The 26,966-nt window shown below is 38.4% G+C and overlaps 2 protein-coding genes across 2 annotated transcripts in view; both read left to right on the top strand.

Moving 5' to 3' along the window:
• The first annotated feature begins 2,934 nt into the window (after positions 1–2,934).
• LOC134752578 (uncharacterized) lies at positions 2,935–7,734 on the top strand. Its single transcript, XM_063688246.1, has 2 exons — positions 2,935–5,165; positions 5,331–7,734. Exons 1-2 carry the CDS (start codon positions 2,935–2,937, stop codon positions 7,732–7,734), a joined length of 4,635 nt encoding a protein of 1,544 aa, XP_063544316.1.
• Positions 7,735–8,629: 895 nt separating this feature from the next.
• LOC134752771 (CLIP-associating protein) overlaps positions 8,630–26,966 on the top strand; it is a 105,866-nt gene continuing 87,529 nt past the window's right edge. Inside the window, exons 1-3 of the mRNA XM_063688466.1 lie at positions 8,630–8,876; positions 16,497–16,687; positions 18,016–18,207. Coding sequence (XP_063544536.1) covers positions 18,016–18,207 — 192 coding nt within the window. The 5' untranslated portion in view covers positions 8,630–8,876; positions 16,497–16,687. The remainder of the gene's footprint in view (positions 8,877–16,496; positions 16,688–18,015; positions 18,208–26,966) is intronic.

The following is a 26,966-nucleotide window of genomic DNA, read 5'->3' as shown; positions in this document are numbered from 1 at the left end:
TCCCACCAATTCGGATACGAGTAGAATGCGTCCAAGTCATCCCGCCATCTCTTTTTCGACTTTGTTATAATTCATAATTGTTTAATACTTCTATTGTGTTCCTCAGTCCTGCAGACCCCACCTGTGTTCCAAGATCAAGGAGAGGCTGGACAATCATCGGTTGAGCTGCCCTGCGTTCCGGGCCGACGGTGGACAGGCAAGTTTCATGCATTCATGTTAGGACTCGCAGAAGAATTCGCCATTTGTCGCCATCTTGAGCGGCTAATTCCAGCTCTTTCCAGTCGAGTCCGGTTGAGCCAGCTTCCTTCTCAACTGACGCCTCCATGTAGTACAGTCGCCATCAGATATATCGGAGCGGCCAAGGTGCTCACAAATATCTGAACACGCCTATCTATTGTCAGGGCGTTAGAGTGCGTGTTCAGATATTTGTGAGCACCCTGGCCGCTCCGATATATCTGATGGCGACTGTACAAGGCCTCCCCGACCGTCTGCAGCCAGGTCGCCGCCGACTGGCAAGTTTGAGAAGGCGTAAGCCATAATTATATGGCGGATATGATATTCAACTCTATTAACAGCTACTAAAGTACAAATTTCAACAAATATTTTGTATAACATGCAGTAAGGAGTTAGAAGGAATAAAAGACGACGCGCCGCGCGAAACGGTTGACGAAGATATGGCTGTAGAGAGGGTTTTTACAAGCTTTTATTTAACTTGCAATGTATGTAACTATGTATGTTTGTAATAAGGGTCAAATCGTGCTGGGTCAAATCTTGGAAGCTTTTGACCCACTTACCGATTTCCGTGGGATGTTTTTCCATAGCATTTATCGTTGATCAAAACGTGAAATAAACGTGTAAAAACTTTATTTTTAGATAGCCCTTCTTAAGAGTGCTCTTAATACACTAATAAATTCTTATTTCTTTTGAAAAAATAAAATACTTATCCGGGGTCACAACTTTATTTTCATGGAAGTGGAACAATTATTTCATGCTAAGACGTGTCCAAAAATACCAATCAGAGGGTCCCACCGTTCCCATCTTAGTCCTATGTCCTATTGATAAAACCTGTCTTATTCAAACTTAAGTTAGGGGTGTTCTATAAGATGTCCTTGAGTTAGGTACCGTTGAACCATTTTTTCCTTAGACTGTATCTATCTATTACGGAGTTATATCTATCTTTGGTTGAACCAACCAACTAACAGTCAATGATTTATTATAACTCAAGATATGTTATAGGATAGGCGTTCCAAAATTGAAGCGTTTATACCTTGTGACAAATGGGGTTGGCCGGTCGAAGTGTTTAGCAGATGGCGCCAGCATAGCTTGCCCTGTCAATACCTAGAATGGGGTTGGCAACTGTCAAAGGTTTGCAGAGATGACGCCATCATAGCTTGCCCCTTTTTCTATGAGATTTGGCTTAAAAGGCTGGCATCCAGGGCATTAAAAAAACAAAATTTTGACACAATTCTAGGGACTGACAGGGCAATGCTGGCGCCATCTGCTAATTATTTCGACCGGCCAACCCCATTGTGTCCAATTTTTGTTTTTTAATGCCCTGGATGCCAGCCCTTTAAGCCAAATCTCATAGAAAAAGGGGCAAGCTATGATGGCGCCATCTCTTCAAACCTTTGACAGTTGCCAACCCCATTGTACAAGTTGCCTTTAGTCGCACATATTATTTAGTTTTAGCAGGCACTGGACTATTAGTTGCGTAGTTTTACAGTACTTAGTAGGATACTAAAAATCTATTTTATTTTCAGACACCAAGACCAGCCCTCACCAGCCAGACCAGACCAGCTCCCATGGCCAGACCTCAAGGTAAGCTGCGAAATTACTTTTTTATAAGACGACGGTGGCAAACAAGTCTAACTATAATGACCGTAACACACCATCGCACGCACCCATAAGTAAGAGCGAGAAAGAGATATCGCTTTCTCGCTCTTAACAGCCAGCTCGAGACTAACAGGACAGAATACCAACAAGAAATGTACTTATAGTTTGTCAAAGGACTGTCTCATTTCAAACATAGACAGAATCATACTATCTTTGTCTTACACTAGTACTTAGCACCTAAAAGAAAAGGATGAGTATAGTTATTTTTATTCTTATTTACTGACAATTTTGTTTAACCAACTATATTTTAATTTTCTTCGACACTACAACGTTAAAAGCCAGACAACAGACAAATAACGACATTAAAGTTACAAATTTAGAATTTTGGGGGCAATGTCATGGGACTCGGTTGGTTTAATAGTTAATAAGAAGAAATAATAATATTGTCTTCGGTTACCGCGATAGTTACTCATGAAATAAAACTATGAAAACGGATTATATCGCGTATATTGAATTTATAATACATCCCGACGTTTCGAACTCTTTACAGCGTTCGTGGTCAACGGGTGAACGGGTGAACGGGGAGAGTTCGAAACGTCGGGATGTATTATAAATTCAATATACGCGATATAATCCGTTTTCATAGTTTTATTTCAAGAAATAATAATATAAGAAGCTTTGTTTATTCTTTCAGGAAAAGACACTATTGACCAAGCATCGTCTACGTCAACAAAGGCATCAATAGGAGTATCTACTCGCCGAATGAACCCCCACAAAAGAAAACCCAGAATCAATTCAGTGCAAACTAGTTTTACCATCAACGATCTCATTCCTTTTTTTAAAAAAGCTACTGAAATACAATCCGCTCAAACTGACTTGACTTATATTGGTCACATCGATAATGAAGCTAATCAGACTGAGATACGAGACGATCGCTTACATGTCAAAACGTCTAAACTGAATAAAACTCACGAAGTTATAACCAATCCTGTGAAACAAAATGAAACTCGTAGAAACCAACCAAGAAGAAATGATTAGAGTGATCGAAAAACTGAAAATGTACTGACTGAGAGTCACGAAGATATAAACAAATTCTTTCTTATGAAACAAAGTGAAACTCATGAATATCAACCAAGAACAAAAGAATATAGTGATCAGCTAAACGGAGTGATTCGTAAATTTTTCCATGATATACCAGTTTTTCCAAATACGAGTGAGGAGATTAAGCAAAAACGATTGCAAATTATTGTTGATTTTGTAGATAAAATTGATGATCTATTTATATTTATTAATGATGAAGATTACTATGATAAAGTGGAACGTGAAATTGAAAAATGTTTACGAAAACTGCCTATGTGGGAACCAAAATCTAATCAGGATAAACTTGAATTTAAAAGCTATCTAGAAGACAGATTGTTCACATTAATAAAGACATTTAATAAAAAATGGCATAATTTTAAAATCAAAAGGAAAGATAATATGGAAAATGAAATTAATTTGCCACAGAATTATCTCGAAAGTACCACTGAAAAGGGCGCCGTAAGTAAAAAGCTAATGAACAAAATAAAACGAATACTAGAATCCGGGATCAACGAGAAACATATTATGAGAGAAGAAATTGTCAATATCTTAGAAGAACTATCACCTTACATGCAATTGCCTCATGACAAAGATGTTAATATATTAGCTGGTGATTTAACAAAACTTTTAAGTGACTCTGAGGAAAAATATGAAACTAGCGATGAATACAAATCTACAAGAGATAACTCTTCGAATGATTATCAATTAGGAGAAAAAGCGGAAGATGAAATTATCAATGAAATCACTAATGTTCTATTCAACTATGACGATTTAAATTTGCTTAGCAATAAACGTAATGTTGTTAAAGAAATACGGCGAATTCTCAAATTATCAGGAGGATTTTCAGATTCTGAATCATCAAGTTTGGCCAAAACTTTGATGACAAATGTAAGAGGTTGTTTTGATGAAGATCTTTATACAAAAAATGGTGGACGTAGTCATTCCAGCTCATTTCTGGTATTAACATCAGAACAAGACCTATCAGAAAAGAGTGATCCTCCATTTCACTCAACTCCTAAAAACCATGTACGAAAAAAAGAAATTTCGACACTCAACAAAGCACAAAAAGTTTTCATTGAGCCACAAATGCAAAGAAATGTTGATGGGTTAGCAGAAAATCTGAAAGATAGGATTGTAAAGCTACCTCACGATGCGACACTGAACAGAGTTTATCAGAAAAGGATTGATAAACAGAATGAAGATATTGAGACTGAAGACAAACTAAACGAGTTTGTTGACAAACATATACGCCGATATAATATAGACGATGATGTTGTAAATGGCGTTTTAAAAATAATGTTATATAGAGAGTTATACAAATTGAGTCCAGCATCAAGGGAAGAGCTATACATTAACAGCAATAATGACGCTTTTAATACTGATGAATTTCGCAAGGAACTAGAAATAGCTAGCGAAATACATGACTGGCTGAAGAACATACCTTTTTACTATCCTTTACTCAAACCAGGGCGTGAAACTATAGAATTCGTTCACATTCTAGCAAGAAATATTGCTAACATAGAATTAGAGAGAATTAAGTATCCAAATAAAATGAATTACAATTGGTTACATACTCAGATAGCAACGTATATGCTACAGAAAGAAGCGGCAATTGCTAATGATGAAGACAAGCTTAAAATAGATCACTACGCAGGACAGCTATATATGCGTATTATAAATCTACGGAAAGATGAGGAAAATACAGATGAACTTTGTAAAATAATTACAGAGCATATGAAGAAGTATGATACTTTATTAGCAAAAGATTATCTGAAGAAAATATTATGGCGTCGTCGGTTAGCTGATAATGTGAAGAAATTGCTGCTCGCAAAACCTACAGCTTCCCGTGTTGATGTAGAGAAGGCTCTAGCAATGATATCCTTACCACATGATGATTCTGTATTCAAATATAAGATGGAAATTAAATATAATATAACTATTCATGACTGGCTACACGCTCTCCCACTACTACCACCAAAAGATAACGAAGAAGAACATAGAAGGAAAAATAAGATTCAAGAACTGTTACAAAAAATAATAGAAGCAGATGAAAGAAAAGCTGGACACCCTCACGACACACAAATTGATGATGACTTAGATAATTACATAGCTTCTTGGATATCCCAGTTGCAGTTTGAGGAAGATGCTGATATAATTGTCCCTGTGATGATTTCGCAATTGAGGAGTGGGTTGGAGTATATCAAATGGACGGAAATACAACCAAAGGAAACTTCGGAGCATGGACTTACCAGGTCAATGTATGTTTATATGTAAGTTATTGTGAGTAAAGTTAAGATAGAGTTTAAAAACTTTTAAACCCTATGCCATGGGTATATTTTTGTCTTTTGGTATTCTATAATGAGATGGATGTATACGGTGCTTTAACCTAATTTCTTAAAACAACAATCTTATTTCAGGAGCAGACAGCACTCAAAAATTTGCAGTCCCAAACAAAAAGATCCAGGAGAGCAAATGGTAGAAGCTATCGAAAACTGGTGTAACAATTTGCCAATAAAAGAAGAAAATAATGAAGCTACGAAAGCTAAGAAGGAACGAACTGCTATAAATATATTCCAAATATTAGGATCCCTTAATGATGACTCTCGACTTGATAATGATAATCAAAAGCTTAAAAATATATTGGATAACGAAATTAAAGCACAGTTAGAGAATTTGTCAGAGCATAAAGGTATAAACAAGAACAAAGAAAAATTAAAAGCTGATTTAGTTAATAAAATAATGGAAATAAAGACTATGATTAGAGACATAACTGCTGGTGATGATTATGTTCAGACTCTTGAAAATACTATAGATGCTTCATTACCTAATCCTCATCACCGATCTCCTAAGTATGATCTCAGTTATGAACTATTCAAAAAGCGGATGGTTATGCTTTGGCTTCTAGAAAATTATGACTATGCTGTTGACTACCACTCCATGAAATACAAAAAAATGCTTGCGGCGGAAGTCCGTTCGCTATCTGAAGAGGTCCAAAATAAAAATCTTTTTCCAGCAGACAAAGATGAGATGATGAATGATATAATGAGCGCATTATATACGACCAATCCTCCTACTGAAGATGCAATAGTTGATGAAATTGAAAATATAAAACTTAGATGTGAAATTGAAATATGGGCAAACGAATTGCCATTAAAGGAGGCTTCAAATTATAACAAAGTATGGGAACGTGATCAGATACTGACTATATTGAGCAAACTGTTGTTCGATATTGTAAAAAGAGAAGAATGTGATGCAGACGAAAAAATGCGATTGGAAATAATTAAATGGACACAAAAACTGCCCCTAATGTCCGAAGAGAAGACTAACGTAGCCAAATACGCTGAATTACTAATGTGTTTTCTAAAAGCCACTGCAGACTCAAGGAAATGCCAAAGACAACCCGAACCAAAAAACCTCACTGTTGTAGAAAAAACATTGACCAACTTAAAATCTGACGACGCAGTATTGTCTAAAACAAATCAGGGAAATACAAGTCAAATCGCGGAACCAAGCAATCCCAAATCTTGTGGTGGATGTGGTAGTTGCGGTGCATCGTTAGAACAACTTACATTCCTAATTAATAAATCTATAATCAACTGGTGTATTCAATTGCCATTGCGATACGGAGTTTGTGATGAACATAATGTAGTACAAAGCACGAAAGAGCTCATTTCACAAAGATTATTCCGATTTGTAAGTGTGTTGAACTATCGACCGAATACGTTAAACAATGAAGGATTATATGAGTCCCATTTGAATTTAGAGATAGAACGTATTCTTTCACAGCTGGCAAATGATCGGGCCTACTGGGAAGAGCAACGTAGTAGAAACGAGAGGAAATACCAGCTAATAAATGCACTTAAAGCAATAAGACCTTTAGTCCAAGAGGTAAAAGATCGAGAACTTTATAAAGAAAAGCTAAAACATACAATATCAAGTTTCCATGAACCGATGGCACAGCATTCAGGGGTAGAATTAAGCGAAAACACACAAAGGGCTATTTTAGATGATTTCATACAATACAGTAATCACAAAGGAGATTTTGAAAACCAAGAGCTCTATAAATTGAAAATAAACGATGCACTAAAGAATGAGTTAAACGAAGATGTAGATCCGTTACTAACAGCCAATCGTCTAATTTGTGAATTATCTAAAGTGGAATTTCCAGCTCAATCAGCTAAACAGAGAAGATATTCGGAACCAAACCCCATTGGTTTAAACAATTTGCCTTCAGCTTCCGCATTAAGACGCCATTCTCTACCTCCGTTACAAAATTCCTATCCAAGATTTGTGAAATCTCAACCTCAAGGACCCCCTTTGTCTACGTCTCTCCCAGCTCCAAGGTGTCAAAGACCGCCTGATTTTCGACGAAGTCTACCTTTGACATCAGAAGCATTTCCCCCGCCTCTTTCGCAAGAACTTCCAGTTTTGTACCGGGCTTCTGCCCTTGACATACGACCATTTCCTTTGCCTCCTCCCGAGTTAAATATGACAAATAACTCGCACGTTTATCAATCTCCATGTCGAGGACCTCAAACATTTTACAGAGGACAGGAAAATCAACAAAATCCTGTCAGAGAGTTTGCTGAGCAATCTTTTAAAGAACGAGAACCAATTCTTGAACACCAAATGCCATCTGAAAAGACAGGAGCAAGAGTTATAACTACAGCAAGGGCCCGCAACGGTCCACGCTCTTCGTCAGAATGTCCGGAAGAACGGCAGGGTCTTGCCGGGCAAGAATATTGTGAAACGTGTGATAAAGACGATGATTGCGCTTACTTTATGCCGTATTCTCCGCGTATGGATTACATGTATTTCTGAAATTGCAGATTTATGTTTAGTACTAAATTAATGAAAGTGACATTATGTGTTTCCATTAATACAAAAACATTACGTAAAATATAAACCTAAAACTAAAATAATATTACCTATTATAGTTTGGCAAACCATTTTTGTCAGTAGGAAAAGGCGGCAAATTTGCCAGAGTATATTATTGTATAGTATCAGAAACAACATAAATGAAATTATACTCTGGCAACCCAGTTTGTCAGGTATAGTTGGTCAAGCAAATCTTGTCAGTAAATAAGAACAAAGAAAACTATACACATCCCTTTCTTCTGGGCGCCAGCACCAGTGCAAGACAAAGACAGTATGACTCTTTCCGTCTACGCCCGAAATAAGACAGTCCCTTGACAAACTATAGAAAAAAGGCGCGATATTCACATTTTATTTATGGGAAGACATCCCTTCGATTCGGAGAGAATACTACTGTCTACCTGTGTGGCCTTGTCTTAATACTACTAGCGTAACAGCGTAACACCTATGGTCTCCATGGTAACACCCAAAAGAAAGGGATAAGTATAGTCTGTCAAGCCATTCCGTCCGTAGAAAAAAGCGGCTAATTAAAAAGAAAAGGGACATTGTCCCATAGACAATTAGAATTTCGCGCCATGTTCTATTGACAAGATTTGCTTGACCAACTATAGTTTGTCAAAGGACTGTCTTATTTCAAACATAGAGATAATCATACTATCTTTGTCTTACACTAGTACGAGCACCCAAAAGAAAGGGATGAGTATAATTTTCCCGGTTGTTACTGACTGACAAATTGGTTTGACCAACTATATAACCATTTTTAACCCTTGTGTGTAAAGCCCCTACTTAAACACGCTGGCTGTATGAGATTATTCCAATGTCACTCTACGAAGGAAAAAAAAACATACTTTCATGACGCCATGACAGGTCACGTGATGTAAATTTTTGTCGGGCATGCGCGACATCACGAATTTTACAAGTGATTTTGAAACGATGGACTTTTTCGCGGAGAAAATTGTTATAAAATACTTTACTACGAACCAAAATTTCGATTACAGTGCATAAATACTCGTGTGTCTCAAGTGTTTGTGTTTCAAATTGATTTGTGCAAGGAAGTGTTACTTCGCAAAGGTCAGTTTCTCAAAAAGGTAATGTCTCCCCCAAATGGTATTTTTGCGGTGGATAACTTGACAAATTCTTTGTTTTGCTCGTGACTCATTTTCTCATTATATCGCTGTTGGGGATGGGGAGTTATTTACGTATTTACATCGGTTAAATCGCTTTCTAACGGTCGCAGTTGCGGTTTGCGAATATCACTGCCGTTTGATTTGACATCTTTTGTCGGGACATCTCCGCATATTTCGTTGATGAATTCAAGGTTTTTAAGTAACAGTGACCTTAAAAATAACGCTCTCCTCATTTAAAAAACAAGACTACATGATATTTTTATTTAGGTCATGGGAATAGTGCATAAATTTGCATTTAATTCGTATGGGTGTTGTAGTATCGTACAAGGCAGTAACAAACGAGTTAATATTTCTCCAACTAGCTTCAATTGGTCGTTGGTACGATGACATCACTACGGATATCGTGCCTACGTACATTCAGACGTATATGTAAACAATATGCAGTACTTATTGATATGAATTGAAACAATCAATCATTCTCGTAGTTAATGAGGAAAAAATCGTACCCAGTGTTAGAGAGTAGTATGGCTTCTGATAATCTCATTAAATAAGTTATTTATGTAGATATACTGTCTATGGTTAATCTATGAATTCATAATCCATCCAGTGAAACCTTAATGTTTCATATTTATACATAAAGTAATAATAATAATGTCGCTTTTTGTGGGGGCCCATCTTGTGGGGGCGGTTCATCGTCTGCCGGAAATAAAATCGCATACCGTTTCATTAGGCTCTCATCAGGTTTTATAACCCAGAATTTAGTCCATCACATTTCAATAGCCGTTAATTTTAGAAAGTGTCAAAAGGGCCTCTATGGGTTGTCTTCGGCTCCGTGCATGCCCCCAAATGTCCGGAACACCATTGTTCCATGATTTGATAGACATACAGAATTTCTTTCGTTAATAGTAATATACCTATGTGTTCAAATAGGAAGAAGCGTGAAACGCAGCAGGAAATAGTTTCAGAAACATCAAAGAGCCATCAATATTGATTTGATCCCTCTGGATCAGGGGTTTTCAAACTAAATGTTTGCACAAAAATAGCCAAATATACCAACCAACGCCAAATAGCCAAATGTACGGTTAACCAACCAGCAAATAGGCAGCTGAAAGAAACATGACCGTAGTCTGCAGGTATAGAAGAGGTTCCTGCCCTCAACACGAAGCTTTGACATATTGGCAAACTGAAACAGCCACAATTGTATGTCCAACAAGTTGGATGGTGTTTGTGACCTGTGGCTATCGGAACTCTATGACCGGACTGATAAAACCTTCAAGATAACTATACTCCCATCATAAAGACCCTTCTGATGTTGCTGGTGCCCAGAGGCAATGCTGATTGATTACCATCAGGAGATTTGTACCGCTTAACTGATCTGCGCTGGAGTGAAAACACTTTAGGAGTATTCCAGCGTAGCAAAACCGTGTTGTGTGTAGAGTCCTGGATTTTCCCCAGGCTATCATCCCCCCACACAGTCCCAGTTAATTACCCCTAGAGGAATTGTGCGCAAATCAGGTTAAAACAAAGACGCCCTATTAGGCTGTAGCCGCGCGTATTTGTTGACATGTTTGGTGGTCAAAGAGACATAAATAAAATATCATCAATGGTATTTAATTTAAATAATATCACATGTACTTTCTCACAGAACATTCATTGTTCATATGAAAGTTATGGGAAATAAACTAATTAGCTCACACACATTTAAATGCTGACAGCTTTCTTTTTGAGCATTTGTTTTAATGTTTTAATGTTTATTTGGGCACAAACGGTACATGTTTCTTATAACTAGTGTCTTATACATAATTCATAAACCAGGACAGTTGCCACCACTTAATAGCTCATTAAAGAAAAACAAAATACAGGATAACTAAACTTAAAGATTAACAACGAGGGTCGAATTAGGACAGGGGCTAAATTAATGAAGATAAAACTATTTTTATACATTACATTTGCAATTAAGTGTAAAGTTACAGTGTCTTTAATTCGTTTGTTTATTTAAAACCAAAAGTACTTGACGTTTAAATTTAGACAAGGAGTCATTAAATATATCAATTTTTGAGAAAATATCATTATTAAATCTGCAAGCTCTTATCAGAAAGGAGTTTGATTTGTATTTCTTTTTAGTAAAGGGAATACAAAATAATTTATCGCTACGCCGTGTGTTCAAGCGGGGAGTTTTAAAGCTAAGTCTACTTAACAAATAAGGGGAGTCAATTAAATTTCTTAATACTTTATACAAAAATATTTGATCTTTTAATGTGCGCCGGCTTTCAAGAGACACCAGTTTATTCAGGTTAAGCGGTTGAGTTGACACAAGGTTTTTATATTTTAAATGTTTGATGAGCTTCTTTTGAATTCTTTCAATACTATGAATATAACATTTATAGCTAGGGTTCCATACTGTTGATCCATATTCCAGAATTGGTCTAACTAGCGAGTTGAAGAGTGTCAGCAAGGTGAGAGCTTCTTTGAATTCTTTACAAGTTCTCAAGATGAACCCAAGTAACCTAAAGGCTCTATTTATTAAGTTGTCGGTGTGGTCGCTGAATAATAATTTGCTATCCAAATAAATACCTAAATCTTTAATGGTAGAAACTCTACATAATTGCACGTTGTTTATAAGGTAGTCGTAGTTAATAAATTGTTTTTTTCTACTGAACGTTATTATGTTACACTTATTTATATTTAAGTGCAAATGATTTAATTGACAATATATATGCAATCGGGTTAAGTCTTCCTGTAAAGCTTGACAATCACTTATGCTCTTAACAAGTTTCAGTATCTTTTTATCGTCGGCGTATAAAAGGCAGGTTGAAGATTTTAGATGGGAAGTAACGTCGTTAATAAAAACATTAAAGAACAGGGGCCCCAAATGAGATCCTTGAGGGACGCCGGAGCTGACAGGGACAAAACTAGAACAGAAACCCTTAACAGCTACAGCCTGAGATCGGTCCCGCAGATACGAGGTAACCCAGCGCAGGAGATCGCCATGCACTCCGACTGACTCTAGTTTTTGTAAAAGTATAGGATGAGAAATTTTGTCAAAGGCTTTAGAGTAATCGGTGTACACAACATCTACCTGGTAACCGTCATTCATGCCAGACAAGATTCTATCGACGTATTCACAAAGATTAGTTTCGGTGGACTTCTTATCAACAAATCCATGCTGTTCTTGTACTAACAGGGGTCTAAGAACAGGAAAAATCTGATCATAAATAATTTTCTCAAACAATTTAGGCACTGTGTTGAGTTTAGAAATGGGCCTATAGTTCTGTACATCATGTTTATTTCCTGATTTGAAAACAGGAGTAACAAATGACTGCTTCCACAGCTTTGGCATAGTACCAGAACGCAATGACATGTTAAAAAGCGCAGCAATAGGCTCGGAAAGCTGGCTCCGACAGAGTCGCCAAAAGATTGGAGGTATTCCATCAGGGCCTGCTCCTTTCTTAGTATCGAGCCCTCTCAGGTACTTGCAGACTACATCGTGGTTTAAGTTGACATTGCTTAGATTTACAATGCTTCTGGCAACAGAACTGGTTGACTGTAAGTTAGCTAATGGTGAAGTAGGGGGTTCGAAAACTGATTGAAAGTACTGATTAAAAAGATTGCAAATACTATTCCCGGTTGTAGCTGTAAAACCAGTTCCAAGATGCATCGTGTCCGGTATGCCCGAGTGGTCACTCTTTGATTTTTCATTTATGATTTGATTGTTCATTTATTCATTACAATACAACTGGACAATACTATGTTTCATCCAGAGATGTGTGAGGATGAGGATGCACAACAACGAAGGTGTTTCTTAAGGGCTGGCAACGCACATGCAGGCTCTGGTGTTGCAGATGATGGTGTCCATGGGCAACGCAGCACAACACAGAGCAGATTTTGTAAATTTAAAAGTGGAAAAATTGGGTGAGACTTGAACTCACGGCCTCTGGATCAAGTCTCACCCAAGGCAGTAATTTTTCCACTTTTAAATTTATTCTAAGCTTCATAGCATCGATCGCAGACGTTTCTGCTTGTTAAAAATTAATTTAGATTTTGTAAAGTATGAAACTTTACAAAACATCCTTGTGCTGCAGCGAGTGCAGCGTGCGTAGCTAAAGGACGTTCCATACTTTACAAAATCTGCATGAACTGCGTCGCCTGCTTCTCAGCATACGCTTTTTATATTATTATTATTTAAGGTTTGTTTGTGCTACAGTCAAGTTTTTTTCTTGTTTTTGTGTTTTTACTTTGGCTTTGTTTTGGGGCTGACTGCAGATCCCAACTGCTGGGTAAAAGCCTCCTCACTTTTTCTCCACTCATCCCTGTCTTGGGCTTTTTGGAGCCAGTCTTTTCCTGCGACGGAGGAGATGTCGTCTATCCATTTCTTTTTGGGCCTTCCTGAGCGCCTCCGTCCTACAGGTCCAGTCCACTTTGTTGCTTCCAGTGTCCATCTTTTGTCCCGATATCTGGATACATGACCTGCCCATTGCCATTTTAGATGAAGAGTTTGTTGAAGAGCGTCTGTAAGTTTGGTCTTTTGACGTATTATTTCGCTTCTAATTTTCTGTATTTTTCTTATATTTAATAGACTTCTCTCCATCGATCTTTGACAGGTCGTTATAGCTTTACGCACTTTATTTGTGTATGTCCAAGTTTGGCTTCCGTAAGTTAGACTTGGCAGGATACAGGTGTCCATAACGATTTTCTTGTGGGCTATGCTGTATTCGCCTTTCAGGATTTCCTTCTGGGACCAAAACTTTTTCCAGGCTGTGTTTATGCGTCTGTCCACTTCTTCCTCGTTGTTAGATGGGCTAAAGGATATGTGTTTTCCCAAGTAAATGTATTCATTAACATAATCAATTTCAGTCCCTGCCACATTTATTGATCTTCTTCGACTGTTGGTCATAGCTTTTGTCTTAGATGTGTTCATGTGCAGTCCTACTTTCTTGCTCTCCTTGTCAAGGGTATTCATCATGTCTTCTAGTTGGGTCGCAGATTCTGCAAAGATTATAATATCATCTGCAAAGCGTAGATGGGTCAGACGTTTATCCAGTATACTAATTCCTTTATTCTTCCACTGCATGTTCTTAAAAACTTCTTCTAGCACTGCTATAAACAATTTCGGCGAGAGTGGATCTCCTTGTCGGACCCCTTTGCCTATAGCTATCTCCTCTCCTTTCCTTTCCATTTTTATTCGTATTCATACGCTTAACCTAACCATTTACCGCCAGGCATTTCGTATGCTCATGTGCTTCCTATATAAAAAAAACTGGCCAAGTGCGAGTCGGACTCGCGCACTAAGGGTTCCGTACCATTACGCAAACAAACGGCAAAAAAATCACGTTTGTTGTATGGGAGCCCCACTTAAATATTTATTTTATTCTGTTTTTAGTATTTGTTGTTATAGCGGCAACAGAAATACATCATCTGAGAAAATTTCAACTGTCTAGCTATCACGGTTCATGAGATACAGCTTGGTGACAGACGGACAGACAGTGGATCTTAGTAATAGGTCCCGTTTTTACCCTTTGGGTGCGGAACCCTGAAAACAGACAGCAGTGCCAATGTGACATCAAGGCCAATTCGCACATTCAAGAGATGATGACATCCATTGAATTTAATATTCTTGATTTTTATCAATCTATAATCTATCTATAGCAATGAAATGAGTAATTAAATTTCAAAATATACCTATCGGAGTTGGTAACACTTCATGTTTATGTTATTTATTAGTCTGTATCAGGAAGATATTAATCTTATCTGATAAGTATGTCATAATTTATAGGGGCAATAACTTACGGCTATTTATACATTCCTTTAATGTTTTAAAAGTGGTTCAGTTCAGTTTAGCGTTAAGAGGCCGTAGTCGATTTTGGAGCAAAAATTTAAAATTGATAGATTTAGTCGTTGAAATTATACACGTTTTGTTACGTAATATCTAAATAACAAGTATTGGTTTCTATTAGCACGTCTTCTCATCTTGCCTTTCAATAATGAGGTTGCGAGCGTACGTCACCGGTAATATATGAAAAGAAGGGGCAGTTTTTAAAAATTCATCAGAAATTTATGGTGGTAAATTATACAAATTGATGTATAAGAATAGTTTCAGCAAATTTTGTAGATTGTTTAAGTAACAAAATTACATTGAAATTAAGTCGATTTTCAGAGAAATTGTCACTTGTTTTGAAGTAAACTCTGGAGAAAATTGATTTCGGCTAACTTTGATTTACTTCAAAGTCATAATAATAAAAATGTAGTCTGATAAACGTCAAGTACAGGATATGTGTAATACAAAATTACCATGTTTAGCCATCCAAACTTTACGCAATTTACAAATAAGAGCGATAAAATCAGTGCTTTACGCGCGTTTTCCTAAACGTCCATCAGAAAAGCAAACATTACTAATTTAGTGAGTCTTTTCAAAAAATTGATCTGATAAAAGGTAAGATAAGAAGACGTGCTAATAGAAACCAGTACTTGTTATTTCAATCAGGTAACAAAAGGTGTACAATTTCACCGACTAAATCTATCAATTTTACATTTTTGCGACTAAAATCGACACCAGCCTCTTAATTAGGTTGTCAACAACTGAAAATAGATTATGTAAAAGTTTAGAGTCAAATCATGCTAAGTTTTTATTCCAAGTGCTATGTGAAGTATGGAGCTTAAAGGGAGATGCGTGCATCCTTTTTTTTTATCATTTTTTTTTAAAGGGGGTTTCGTCACTCTGACGATGTCACCCCCCGTACTGAGATCTATAGCAATACTGTAGTACTGCAGTATTACCTATACCACTACATTATTTTTGTGCATTCTTACTGCCAAGTTTGTGCAAAGTTAGCGTAGTCCGAGTCTGTAAAGAAAATTTGATGGAAGAAGTAGCTGTCGGATTAAATTCTTCGTGAAACTAATCGTGAATCATTCAAAACTGTTACTGGGATTAAATTTGTGTCTAGACCAGGTGAATTTTCGAAAATAAGTAGTCTATTGCTTAAAATCACTTTATTTATTGGTAGTTAAAATTGGTTAAAAAGCTTAGCCATGGAACAGTAACGGACAGACAGTTATTTTCTTAAATTTTGGAAATACACTATTAATATTCTTATACTAGCTTTTGCCCGCGACTTCATCTGCGTGGACTTAGTAACCGCAGCTAGAGTACGAATAGCGCCTGGATAAAGTGTAATGGCAATCATGCAATTTAAGCATATGCTTAATTGCTTATGTACACAAATTATCAGGCACTTCATTAAATATTGCAATTCCACCCCGCTTTTGACTCTTAAGGGATGATTTTCGGGATAAAAACTTTCCTATGGCCTTCTCCGGGACTCAAACTATCTCTATGCCAAATTTTAACTAAATCGCTTCAGCGGTTTAATTGTGAAGAGGTAACACACAGACAGACAGACAGACAGACCTTCGCATTTATAATTTTAGTATGGATTATTTGTGTATTTCCAAAATGCTGGGTGGGTGTGGCTCCATGTTCATGTGAGCATCTTCTTGACAAGTATTTAAGAAAAAGGACTGTTGGTGGTTACATTTACATTTTCTAAAATTATTTCTAACACAACCTTTCTTTGTTTACAGGTAACAAAACCATGTGAGAAGTGCCTTAGCACTACCGGTGTAAAGTGCTCAGTTAGTGTTAAACTGTAAAAGTGCTAGCACTAGCAGTGCAGTGTGTGTAGCAAAGTGTAGTGTGTGTGAGATGAGAGCTGAACAGACTTGGACAGTTTGCGTAACGACAGAGGTCGCAGAGGATTGATTAGGAATACAAGGTATTTATATCACTACACCTTATAAAACGACCGGTCGAAAGTGACCCTGCCTGTGAAGCTGATGGTCCTGGGTTCGAATCCCGGTAAGGGCATTTTTTTGTGTGATGAGCACAGTTCATGATCAGATGATTTATTTGTGTGATGATCAGATCTGAGTCATGGGTGTTTTTAAGTATTTATATATTATTCATTATTATTCATATATATCGTTGTCTGAGTACCCATAACACAAGCCTCCTTGGGCTTACCATGGGACTTAGTCAATCTGTGTAAGAATGTCCTATAATATTTGTGACGTTTTCAACCAAAAGGTACCACATTGTCACTTGTCGATAAGGTTGACTTCAAATTAATGCTATATGGAAATAGCTCCTTATTGACAACCGACCATAAGTACCCTACTGATTGAGAATGCCACATTTATTTATTATTTATTAAAAACAAAGTCCCCTGCCACGTCTATCTGTTTGTGTGTATGTATGTAGGTACCTATCATTAGAGTGATTCTTGAGGTAGGTTTAGGTGTAAAATTTGTTAAGGTTTTTTGTAACTCTTGTGAAGCCAGAGCGGACCGCTAGTTTTATTAAATAATCACAAGATCAGGAGATTCAGGAGAAATCCATGTCTCTAGCTCAGCGGTTCTCAAACTTTCTTGGTGACAGAACTCTTTTGAAAAGCGAAATATTTGATGGAGCTCCTAATTAAAAAATTTCGTTTGTCACCATTAGCCATATACAGAAGATTCTTTTTTTCTCGTGGAGCCCCTACAAAGGCTTTGAGAATGGCTGCTCTAGCTGTTTGGCCCAATGATTGATTGGTAAGGAATGCCATTATGCATTAAGTCAGCCATTTGTACATTATTTTTATGTTTTGTGCAATAAAGTTTAAATAAATAAATCCATGTTAATGACAATAAAAATATTACTTTTCTAATCCGCGAATCATAACATTCTAGTCAATCGGTGCCAACCCGTTATACTCACTTGCGTATTTTTACATGGAATTAATACTAATTAGTTACCAAGGGATAGGTCCTTTGAAGCCTACTTTTGCGGTACTTTCCAACCTTTCCTCCTCCACTTATTGCCTTCCACATTCTCTTTTGTAAGACCCATGTAAGACCAGATTTAAGATACCCCACACTAGACTAGCGTCTTTTGAGCGTCGGCGTCTAGTCAGCGCTATGGTAAATGGTTTCAATTCGATGTTGCGCCAACGTTGTGCCAAGCAGCAGCTATACAGTTGGCTAGACGACGACGCTCGGGAGATACTATTGTGGGGTCTCTTAGAGCAGCGGGTATTTACTCTAACTAATTAATTGTCCACAGATGGCCCACTTCCCTCAACCAACATCACTAGAGGCGGCGCTACCTCTCATGGTAAAGCCGGACCTCCGTCTGCGTCAGCAGCTGGGCGAACAACTACCGGCGCTAGTTCGACGGGAACCAGAGATTGAACACGACATTGCTGCTCAATTACTGGACGCGCTGGTGCATTGGCTCAATGGGGGCAACTTTAAGGTACCTAAAGCTGTTTAGTTACATTGCTGTTCAACTACTAGACATAACTGTTCAACAACTGGGCATTGCTGTTCAACTACTAGGCGTTGTGTTAAAATACTTGACACAACTGCCAAGCTACTGGAGTTGTTCTGGCTCTGGCTCTATGGGGGCAACTTTAAGGTACCTACAGCTGTTTAGTTTCATTGCTGTTCAACTACTAGACGTAACTGTTCAACAACTGGGCATTGCTGTTTAACTACTAGACACTGTTCAACTACTAGGCATTGTGTTAAAATCCTTGACATAACTTAATTTTTTTTTAAATTAATTCTTTTAGAATTAATTGTATCGAGCGAAGTGTCATAATTCGTGTATCGGAAGCTTATAAATTAAAGATAACATAATCAAGAACTAAATATATATTTTCTCCACGTCTACGAATATCAACGTCTCTTAGAAAAATATGATCATATAAGGAGATTTTTCGCCTTCTGGCTCAGGGAACCGCCTTAACCTTGTCACGTAAATAAATACAAACGTCAATGATATAAGTAGGTATCACCATTCTAATCTAACCAATATCATATCCGCTGGAATCTACTGAGAAAATGATCTCTTTGCTGCAAACGTCATATGCATCATGCACACTCTGATTGCTTGTCATGGCCCATTGCGCGCGCCTATTCTGATAAAGATAAAGATCTTATGAACGTCAAATAAAGCTACGCCGGCTCTAACCCTACGCCTCTGACCTGAGAAGATTTATATCCCTCCATTCTCTCCTAAATTGTAGGAGGGTATCCCAATATAGGACCGTAAACAAACAAATTCACAAGCACACCTCGGCATGCCTGTGGACGCCTCGGTAATATGCCGAAGGACCCCGTGCCGTGTCATGTCGATAGTGGGCGCCGGCCCTAAGCGGTTGGTACAATATAAGCAGTCATAATTTTTAATGTTTGTAATTTTTAATTGTTATTTTATTGTATTATAAACCTACTAACCTTAGTTATAAGTAAAACAAAATATGTAACTAACAATATGTGGATCCTGGTTATCTAAATAAAGAACTTTTAATAATAATAATAGCTAGTTTATAAGCGATTTGGTTCAACTGTAATGCTTATAAATGTAATAAATAAATAAAATCAAAATAGTAAACTTATTCCATTATATTTGTGACATTTTTCTACCAAAAGGTACCACATTGTCGCTTGTCAATAAGGTTGGTTTCAAATTGAAGCTGTATGGAAATAGCGCCTTATTGACAACCGACAATAAGTACCCTTTTAATTGAAAATGACACATTTATAGTTTTCCAATGAGGGCTAACGCGTATGAATTCGCCGCTAGGAGCGCTAGTGTGGATGGTGGTCTTCGCAAAATGTTCGCAAAGTTCGAACTGTCAAATGTGACTAGTCACTTCAATGACTGACAGTGACAACTGTTCTTTAGTCTTTTGCATGGAGACTATATAAAGGAGCCAAATCTCTATGTATGAAAAGTGTCCATCAAAAAACAGTAATTAGGCGGCGCCACCATACACCGAAATACTACCAAAAACAACCTACGTAATTTGGTCGGGTTATTTGTTGGTTCATGTTATACTCATGTCCCAGAGCCTAACTAGCGCCACCGGAGAGATTAGGAACTATTATTTAAAGCTGAAAGCGGTCACTTTTGCAACAATTCTGCCATAAGAGATTGGCATCCTTTCTATACCATCCATAGTCTTTTGGACCACCATCAACAGAGGCGCCAACTGGTGAGCAAAAAACGATAACCCTCATTAGGCGTCACGCTTTACCGAGATTTTGCTGTTCCATAAAAAGATAGTTAAATACTAGTACATAATAACGCAATACACATTCTTAACGCACCATTTAGCAAAGCCTTGAGTTAACAAAATCGATTATGATATTATTGTAATTATCTGTATCAGAATAGTGGCATTGAGACTATAGTAGATCAGTACACCGTGAGTTGTCTTAACGGACCATTGTTAGTGAGAATAGTGAGTTACCAGTGACAACATGGAATTAAGGATTAGAAATACTTAATAGGAAAATGGGTACCTAGCCGAGTGACCTTGTAAAAAACCATAACATTTATATCCAAAAACAATCATGCGTTAACAAATATAGAGGAACATCACTACACTACATAGTATAAAACGAAGTTGCTTTCCGCTGTCTGTCCGTCTGCCCCTATGTATGCTTAGATCTTTAAAACTACGCAACGGATTTTGATGCGGTTTGTAAAGCTGTTGTGTAAATAAGTTGAACTACCCGCGCGAAGCCGGGGCGGGTCGCTAGTATTTATTATGTTTTTTGATAAAGTGACAGAGTTATAAACATTTTAACTTCTTAATGAGCTGTAGGAAGTGCCCAAGTTTCTGAAAACAAGGCAGGGCCCTTATTATGGACGCGCAGCCATTGTTTGATGTAAGTATTTTAGGTGTAAAGGGACGATTCTCAACATTTTTATTCTTTTTTGCCTTTTAGTCGGTCACTCTTGTCTTGACAGTATCGGGATTATGGGTCATGACACGTGCCTTATATCTACGTTAGACGTGTCTAACACATTCGATGTCTGGTGTCTGTGAACCTAGCATATCAAGTGCTAGCATCTCAATCTTTTTTAAGAGTTCTAGTAGCATCCCTAATAGTTCTACAGTTCTAGGTGGTTTTTTTTCATAGTTCTGCTCATTTTCGCGAAAAAAATGAAATTTGAAAATGAGATGCTAACTTCACATTTTGACACTCCAGCATCCCAGCCGTTATCCACTCCACAGCCTCAAAATAGCATTCAAACGTAAGATACTAACATTTCTAGACGATATATAATGAGTTCTAGTCAAAACTGTAAAAAAAATTTTTTCCATATATGTATGGGACACGAACATCAAAAGAAATTGTAGGTATATTCTGATTAAAGCTAAGTTTGAGCTAAAATCCCAAATTTGACAGCTAGCATCTCAGCAGTTCCGGATAGCCAGATGCCTAGTGCACTAGAATACACACAGTTGTATCTTCTAGAAGGAAATTTTACAGAGTTTTGATAAACTATATCCGAAAATAGTCGCGAAATCGAGTAATTGCTAAGTTCTGGGCATAGCATCTCAGCCAATGCAGATCTGATACCAGGCATCTCAGCAGTTCTGGATAGCCAGCTCACTAGTGCACTAGAATACACACAGTTCTATCTTCTAGAACGAAATTTGATAGAGTTTTGATAGATTATGTCCGAAAATAGTCACAAAATCGAGTAAATGCTATGTTCTTAGATTAGCATCCCAGCCAATGCGGGTCTGGTACCCAGCATCTCAGCAGTTCTGGTTAGTCAGGTCTCTAGTGCACTAGAATACACACAGTTCTGTCTTCTAGAACGAAATTTGGCAGAGTTTTGAAAGACTATGTCCGAAAATAGTCTCGCATTAGAGAAATTGCTAAGTTCTGAGCATAGCATCCCAGCCAATGCTGATTTGATACCCGGCATCTCAGCAGTTCTAAATAGCCAGCTCACTAGTGCACTAGAATACACACAGTTCTGTCTTCTAGAACGAAAATTGGCAGAGTTTTGACAGACTGTCCGAAAATTGTCTCAAAATCGAGTAATTGCTAAGTTCTGAGCTAGCATCCCAGCCAATGCTGATCTGATACCCGGCATCTCAGCAGTTCTAAATAGCCAGCTCACTAGTGCACTAGAATACACACAGTTCTGTCTTCTAGAACGAAAATTGGCAGAGTTTTGACAGACTGTCCGAAAATTGTCTCAAAATCGAGAAATTGCTAAGTTCTGAGCTGGCATCCCAGCCAATGCAGGTCTGATACCCGGCATCTCAGCAGTTCTGGATAGCCACCTCACTAATGCACTAGAATACACACAGTTCTATCTTTTAGAACTAAATTTTATGGAGTTTTGATAGACTATGTCCGAAAATAGTCAAAAAATCGAGTAAATGCTATGTTCTTAGATTAGCATCCCAGCCAATGCAGGTCTTACAACCAGCATCTCAGCAGTGTTGGATAGCTAGAACCCTAGTGCACTAGAATACACACAGTTCTATCTTCTAGAAGGAAATTTGACAGAGTTTTGATAGACAATGTCCAAAAACAGTCGCGAAATCGAGTAATTGCTAAGTTCTGGGCATAGCATCCCAGGCAATGCTGATCTGATACCCGGCATCTCAGCAGTTCTAAATAGCCAGCTCACTAGTGCACTAGAATACACACAGTTCTATCTTCTAGACGGAAATTTGACAGAGTTTTGATAGACTATGTTCGAAAATAGTCGCAAAATCAAGAAATAGCTAAGTTCTGAGCTAGCATCCCAGCCAATGCAGATCTTACAACCAGCATCTCAGCAGTTCTGGATAGCCAGCTCACTAGTGCACTAGAATACACACAGTTCTGTCTTCTAGAACGAAAATTGGCAGAGTTTTGACAGACTGTCCGAAAATTGTCTCAAAATCGAGAAATTGCTAAGTTCTGAGCTGGCATCCCAGCCAATGCAGGTCTGATACCCGGCATTTCAGCAGTTCTGGATAGCCACCTCACTAATGCACTAGAATACACACAGTTTCATCTTCTAGAACAAAATTTTATGGAGTTTTGATAGACTATGTCCGAAAATAGTCTCAAAGTCGAGTAAATGCTATGTTCTTAGATTAGCATCCCAGCCAATGCAGGTCTTACAACCAGCATCTCAGCAGTTCTGGATAGCTAGAACCCTAGTGCACTAGAATACACACAGTTCTATCTTCTAGAAGGAAATTTGACACAGTTTTGATAGACAATGTCCAAAAACAGTCGCGAAATCGAGTAATTGCTAAGTTCTGAGCATAGCATCCCAGCCAATGCTGATCTGATACCCGGCATCTCAGCAGTTCTAAATAGCCAGCTCACTAGTGCACTAGAATACACACAGTTCTGTCTTCTAGAACGAAAATTGGCAGAGTTTTGACAGACTGTCCAAAAATAGTCTCAAAATCGAGTAAATGCTATGTTCTTAGATTAGCATCCCAGCCAATGCAGGTCTTACAACCAGCATCTCAGCAGTTCTGGATAGCTAGAACCCTAGTGCACTAGAATACACACAGTTCTATCTTCTAGAAGGAAATTTGACATAGTTTTGATAGACAATGTCCGAAAACAGTCGCGAAATCGAGTAATTGCTAAGTTCTGGGCATAGCATCCCAGCCAATGCTGATCTGATACCCGGCATCTCAGCAGTTCTAAATAGCCAGCTCACTAGTGCACTAGAATACACCCAGTTCTGTCTTCTAGAACGAAAATTGGCAGAGTTTTGACAGACTGTCCGAAAATTGTCTCAAAATCGAGAAATTGCTAAGTTCTGAGCTGGCATCCCAGCCAATGCAGGTCTGATACCCGGCATCTCAGCAGTTCTGGATAGCCAGCTCACTAGTGCACTAGAATACACACAGTTCTGTCTTCTAGAACGAAAATTGGCAGAGTTTTGACAGACTGTCCGAAAATTGTCTCAAAATCGAGAAATTGCTTAGTTGTGAGCTAGCATCCCAGCCAATGCAGGTCTTACACCCAGCATCTCAGCAGTTCTGGATAGCTAGAACCCTAGTGCATTAGAATACAGACAGTTCTATCTTCTAGAAGGAAATTTGACAGAGTTTTGGTAGACAATGTCCGAAAACAGTCGCGAAATCGAGTAATTGCTAAGTTCTGAGCATAGCATCCCAGCCAATGCTGATCTGATACCCGGCATCTCAGCAGTTCTAAATAGCCAGCTCACTAGTGCACTAGAATACACACAGTTCTGTCTTCTAGAACGAAAATTGGCAGAGTTTTGACAGACTGTCCGAAAATTGTCTCAAAATCGAGAAATTGCTAAGTTCTGAGCTGGCATCCCAGCCAATGCAGGTCTGATACCCGGCATTTCAGCAGTTCTGGATAGCCACCTCACTAATGCACTAGAATACACACAGTTTCATCTTCTAGAACAAAATTTTATGGAGTTTTGATAGACTATGTCCGAAAATATTCTCAAAGTCGAGTAAATGCTATGTTCTTAGATTAGCATCCCAGCCAATGCAGGTCTTACAACCAGCATCTCAGCAGTTCTCGATAGCTAGAACCCTAGTGCACTAGAATACACACAGTTCTATCTTCTAGAAGGAAATTTGACACAGTTTTGATAGACAATGTCCAAAAACAGTCGCGAAATCGAGTAATTGCTAAGTTCTGAGCATAGCATCCCAGCCAATGCTGATCTGATACCCGGCATCTCAGCAGTTCTAAATAGCCAGCTCACTAGTGCACTAGAATACACACAGTTCTGTCTTCTAGAACGAAAATTGGCAGAGTTTTGACAGACTGTCCAAAAATAGTCTCAAAATCGAGTAAATGCTATGTTCTTAGATTAGCATCCCAGCCAATGCAGGTCTTACAACCAGCATCTCAGCAGTTCTGGATAGCTAGAACCCTACTGCACTAGAATACACACAGTTCTATCTTCTAGAAGGAAATTTGACATAGTTTTGATAGACAATGTCCGAAAACAGTCGCGAAATCGAGTAATTGCTAAGTTCTGGGCATAGCATCCCAGCCAATGCAGGTCTGATACCCGGCATCTCAGCAGTTCTGGATAGCCAGCTCACTATTGCACTAGAATACACACAGTTCTGTCTTCTAGAACGAAAATTGGCAGAGTTTTGACAGACTGTCCGAAAATTGTCTCAAAATCGAGAAATTGCTTAGTTATGAGCTAGCATCCCAGCCAATGCAGGTCTTATACACAGCATCTCAGCAGTTCTGGATAGCCAGCTCCCTAGTGCACTAGAAAACACACAGTTCTATCTTCTATCACGAAATTTGACCGAGTTTTGATGGGCTGTCCGAAAATAGTCTCAAAATCGAGAAATTGCTAAGTTCTGAGCTGGCATCCCAGCCAATGCAGGTCTGATACCCGGCATCTCAGCAGTTCTGGATAGCGACCTCACTAATGCACTAGAATACACACAGTTCTATCTTCTAGAACAAAATTTTATGGAGTTTTGATAGACTATGTCCGAAAATAGTCTCAAAATCGAGTAAATGCTATGTTCTTAGATTAGCATCCCAGCCAATGCAGGTCTTACAAGTAGTATCTCAGCAGTTCTGGATAGCTAGAACCCTAGTGCACTAGAATACACACAGTTCTATCTTCTAGAAGGAAATTTGACAGAGTTTTGATAGACAATGTCCAAAAACAGTCGCGAAATCGAGTAATTGCTAAGTTCTGGGCATAGCATCCCAGGCAATGCTGATCTGATACCCGGCATCTCAGCAGTTCTAAATAGCCAGCTCACTAGTGCACTAGAATACACACAGTTCTATCTTCTAGACGTAAATTTGACAGTTTTGATAGACTATGTCCGAAAATAGTCGCAAAATCAAGAAATTGCTAAGTTCTGAGCTAGCATCCCAGCCAACGCAGGTCTTACAACCAGCATCTCAGCAGTTCTGGATAGCCAGCTCACTAGTGCACTAGAATACACACAGTTCTGTCTTCTAGAACGAAAATTGGCAGAGTTTTGACAGACTGTCCGAAAATTGTCTCAAAATCGAGAAATTGCTTAGTTGTGAGCTAGCATCCCAGCCAATGCAGGTCTTACACCCAGCATCTCAGCAGTTCTGGATAGCTAGAATCCTAGTGCACTAGAATACACACAGTTCTATCTTCTAGAAGGAAATTTGACAGAGTTTTGATAGACTATGTCCGAAAATAGTCTCAAAATCGAGTAAATGCTATGTTCTTAGATTAGCATCCCAGCCAATGCAGGTCTTACAACCAGCATCTCAGCTGTTCTGGATAGCTAGAACCCTAGTGCACTAGAATACACACAGTTCTATCTTCTAGAAGGAAATTTGACATAGTTTTGATAGACAATGTCCGAAAACAGTCGCGAAATCGAGTAATTGCTAAGTTCTGGGCATAGCATCCCAGCCAATGCTGATCTGATACCCGGAATCTCTGCAGTTCTAAATAGCCAGCTCACTAGTGCACTAGAATACACCCAGTTCTGTCTTCTAGAACGAAAATTGGCAGAGTTTTGACAGACTGTCCGAAAATTGTCTCAAAATCGAGAAATTGCTAAGTTCTGAGCTGGCATCCCAGCCAATGCAGGTCTGATACCCGGCATCTCAGCAGTTCTGGATAGCCAGCTCACTAGTCCACTAGAATACACACAGTTCTGTCTTCTAGAACGAAAATAGGCAGAGTTTTGACAGACTGTCCGAAAATTGTCTCAAAATCGAGAAATTGCTTAGTTGTGAGCTAGCATCCCAGCCAATGCAGGTCTTATACCCAGCATCTCAGCAGTTCTGGATAGCTAGAACCCTAGTGCACTAGAATACACACAGTTCTATCTTCTAGAAGGAAATTTGACAGAGTTTTGATAGACAATGTCCAAAAACAGTCGCGAAATCGAGTAATTGCTAAGTTCTGGGCATAGCATCCCAGGCAATGCTGATCTGATACCCGGCATCTCAGCAGTTCTAAATAGCCAGCTCACTAGTGCACTAGAATACACACAGTTCTATCTTCTAGACGGAAATTTGACAGAGTTTTGATAGACTATGTCCGAAAATAGTCGCAAAATCAAGAAATAGCTAAGTTCTGAGCTAGCATCCCAGCCAATGCAGGTCTTACAACCAGCATCTCAGCAGTTCTGGATAGCTAGAATCCTAGTGCACTAGAATACGGACAGTTCTGTCTTCTAGAATGAAAATTGGCAGAGTTTTGATAGACTGTCCGAAAAT

Source organism: Cydia strobilella, chromosome 25 (genome assembly GCF_947568885.1).
Source record: "Cydia strobilella chromosome 25, ilCydStro3.1, whole genome shotgun sequence".
Taxonomy (NCBI): Eukaryota; Metazoa; Arthropoda; class Insecta; order Lepidoptera; family Tortricidae; genus Cydia; species Cydia strobilella.
This window is presented reverse-complemented; position numbering and strand designations above follow the sequence as displayed.

Bases quoted from the DNA above. Each gene is read 5' to 3' on its own strand.
- LOC134752578 (XM_063688246.1), top strand. From the start codon at position 2,935: ATGAAACAAAGTGAAACTCATGAATATCAACCAAGAACAAAAGAATAT. The intron at 5,166-5,330 runs GTCAATGTATGT...ATCTTATTTCAG, and splicing joins TCGGAGCATGGACTTACCAG to GAGCAGACAGCACTCAAAAA.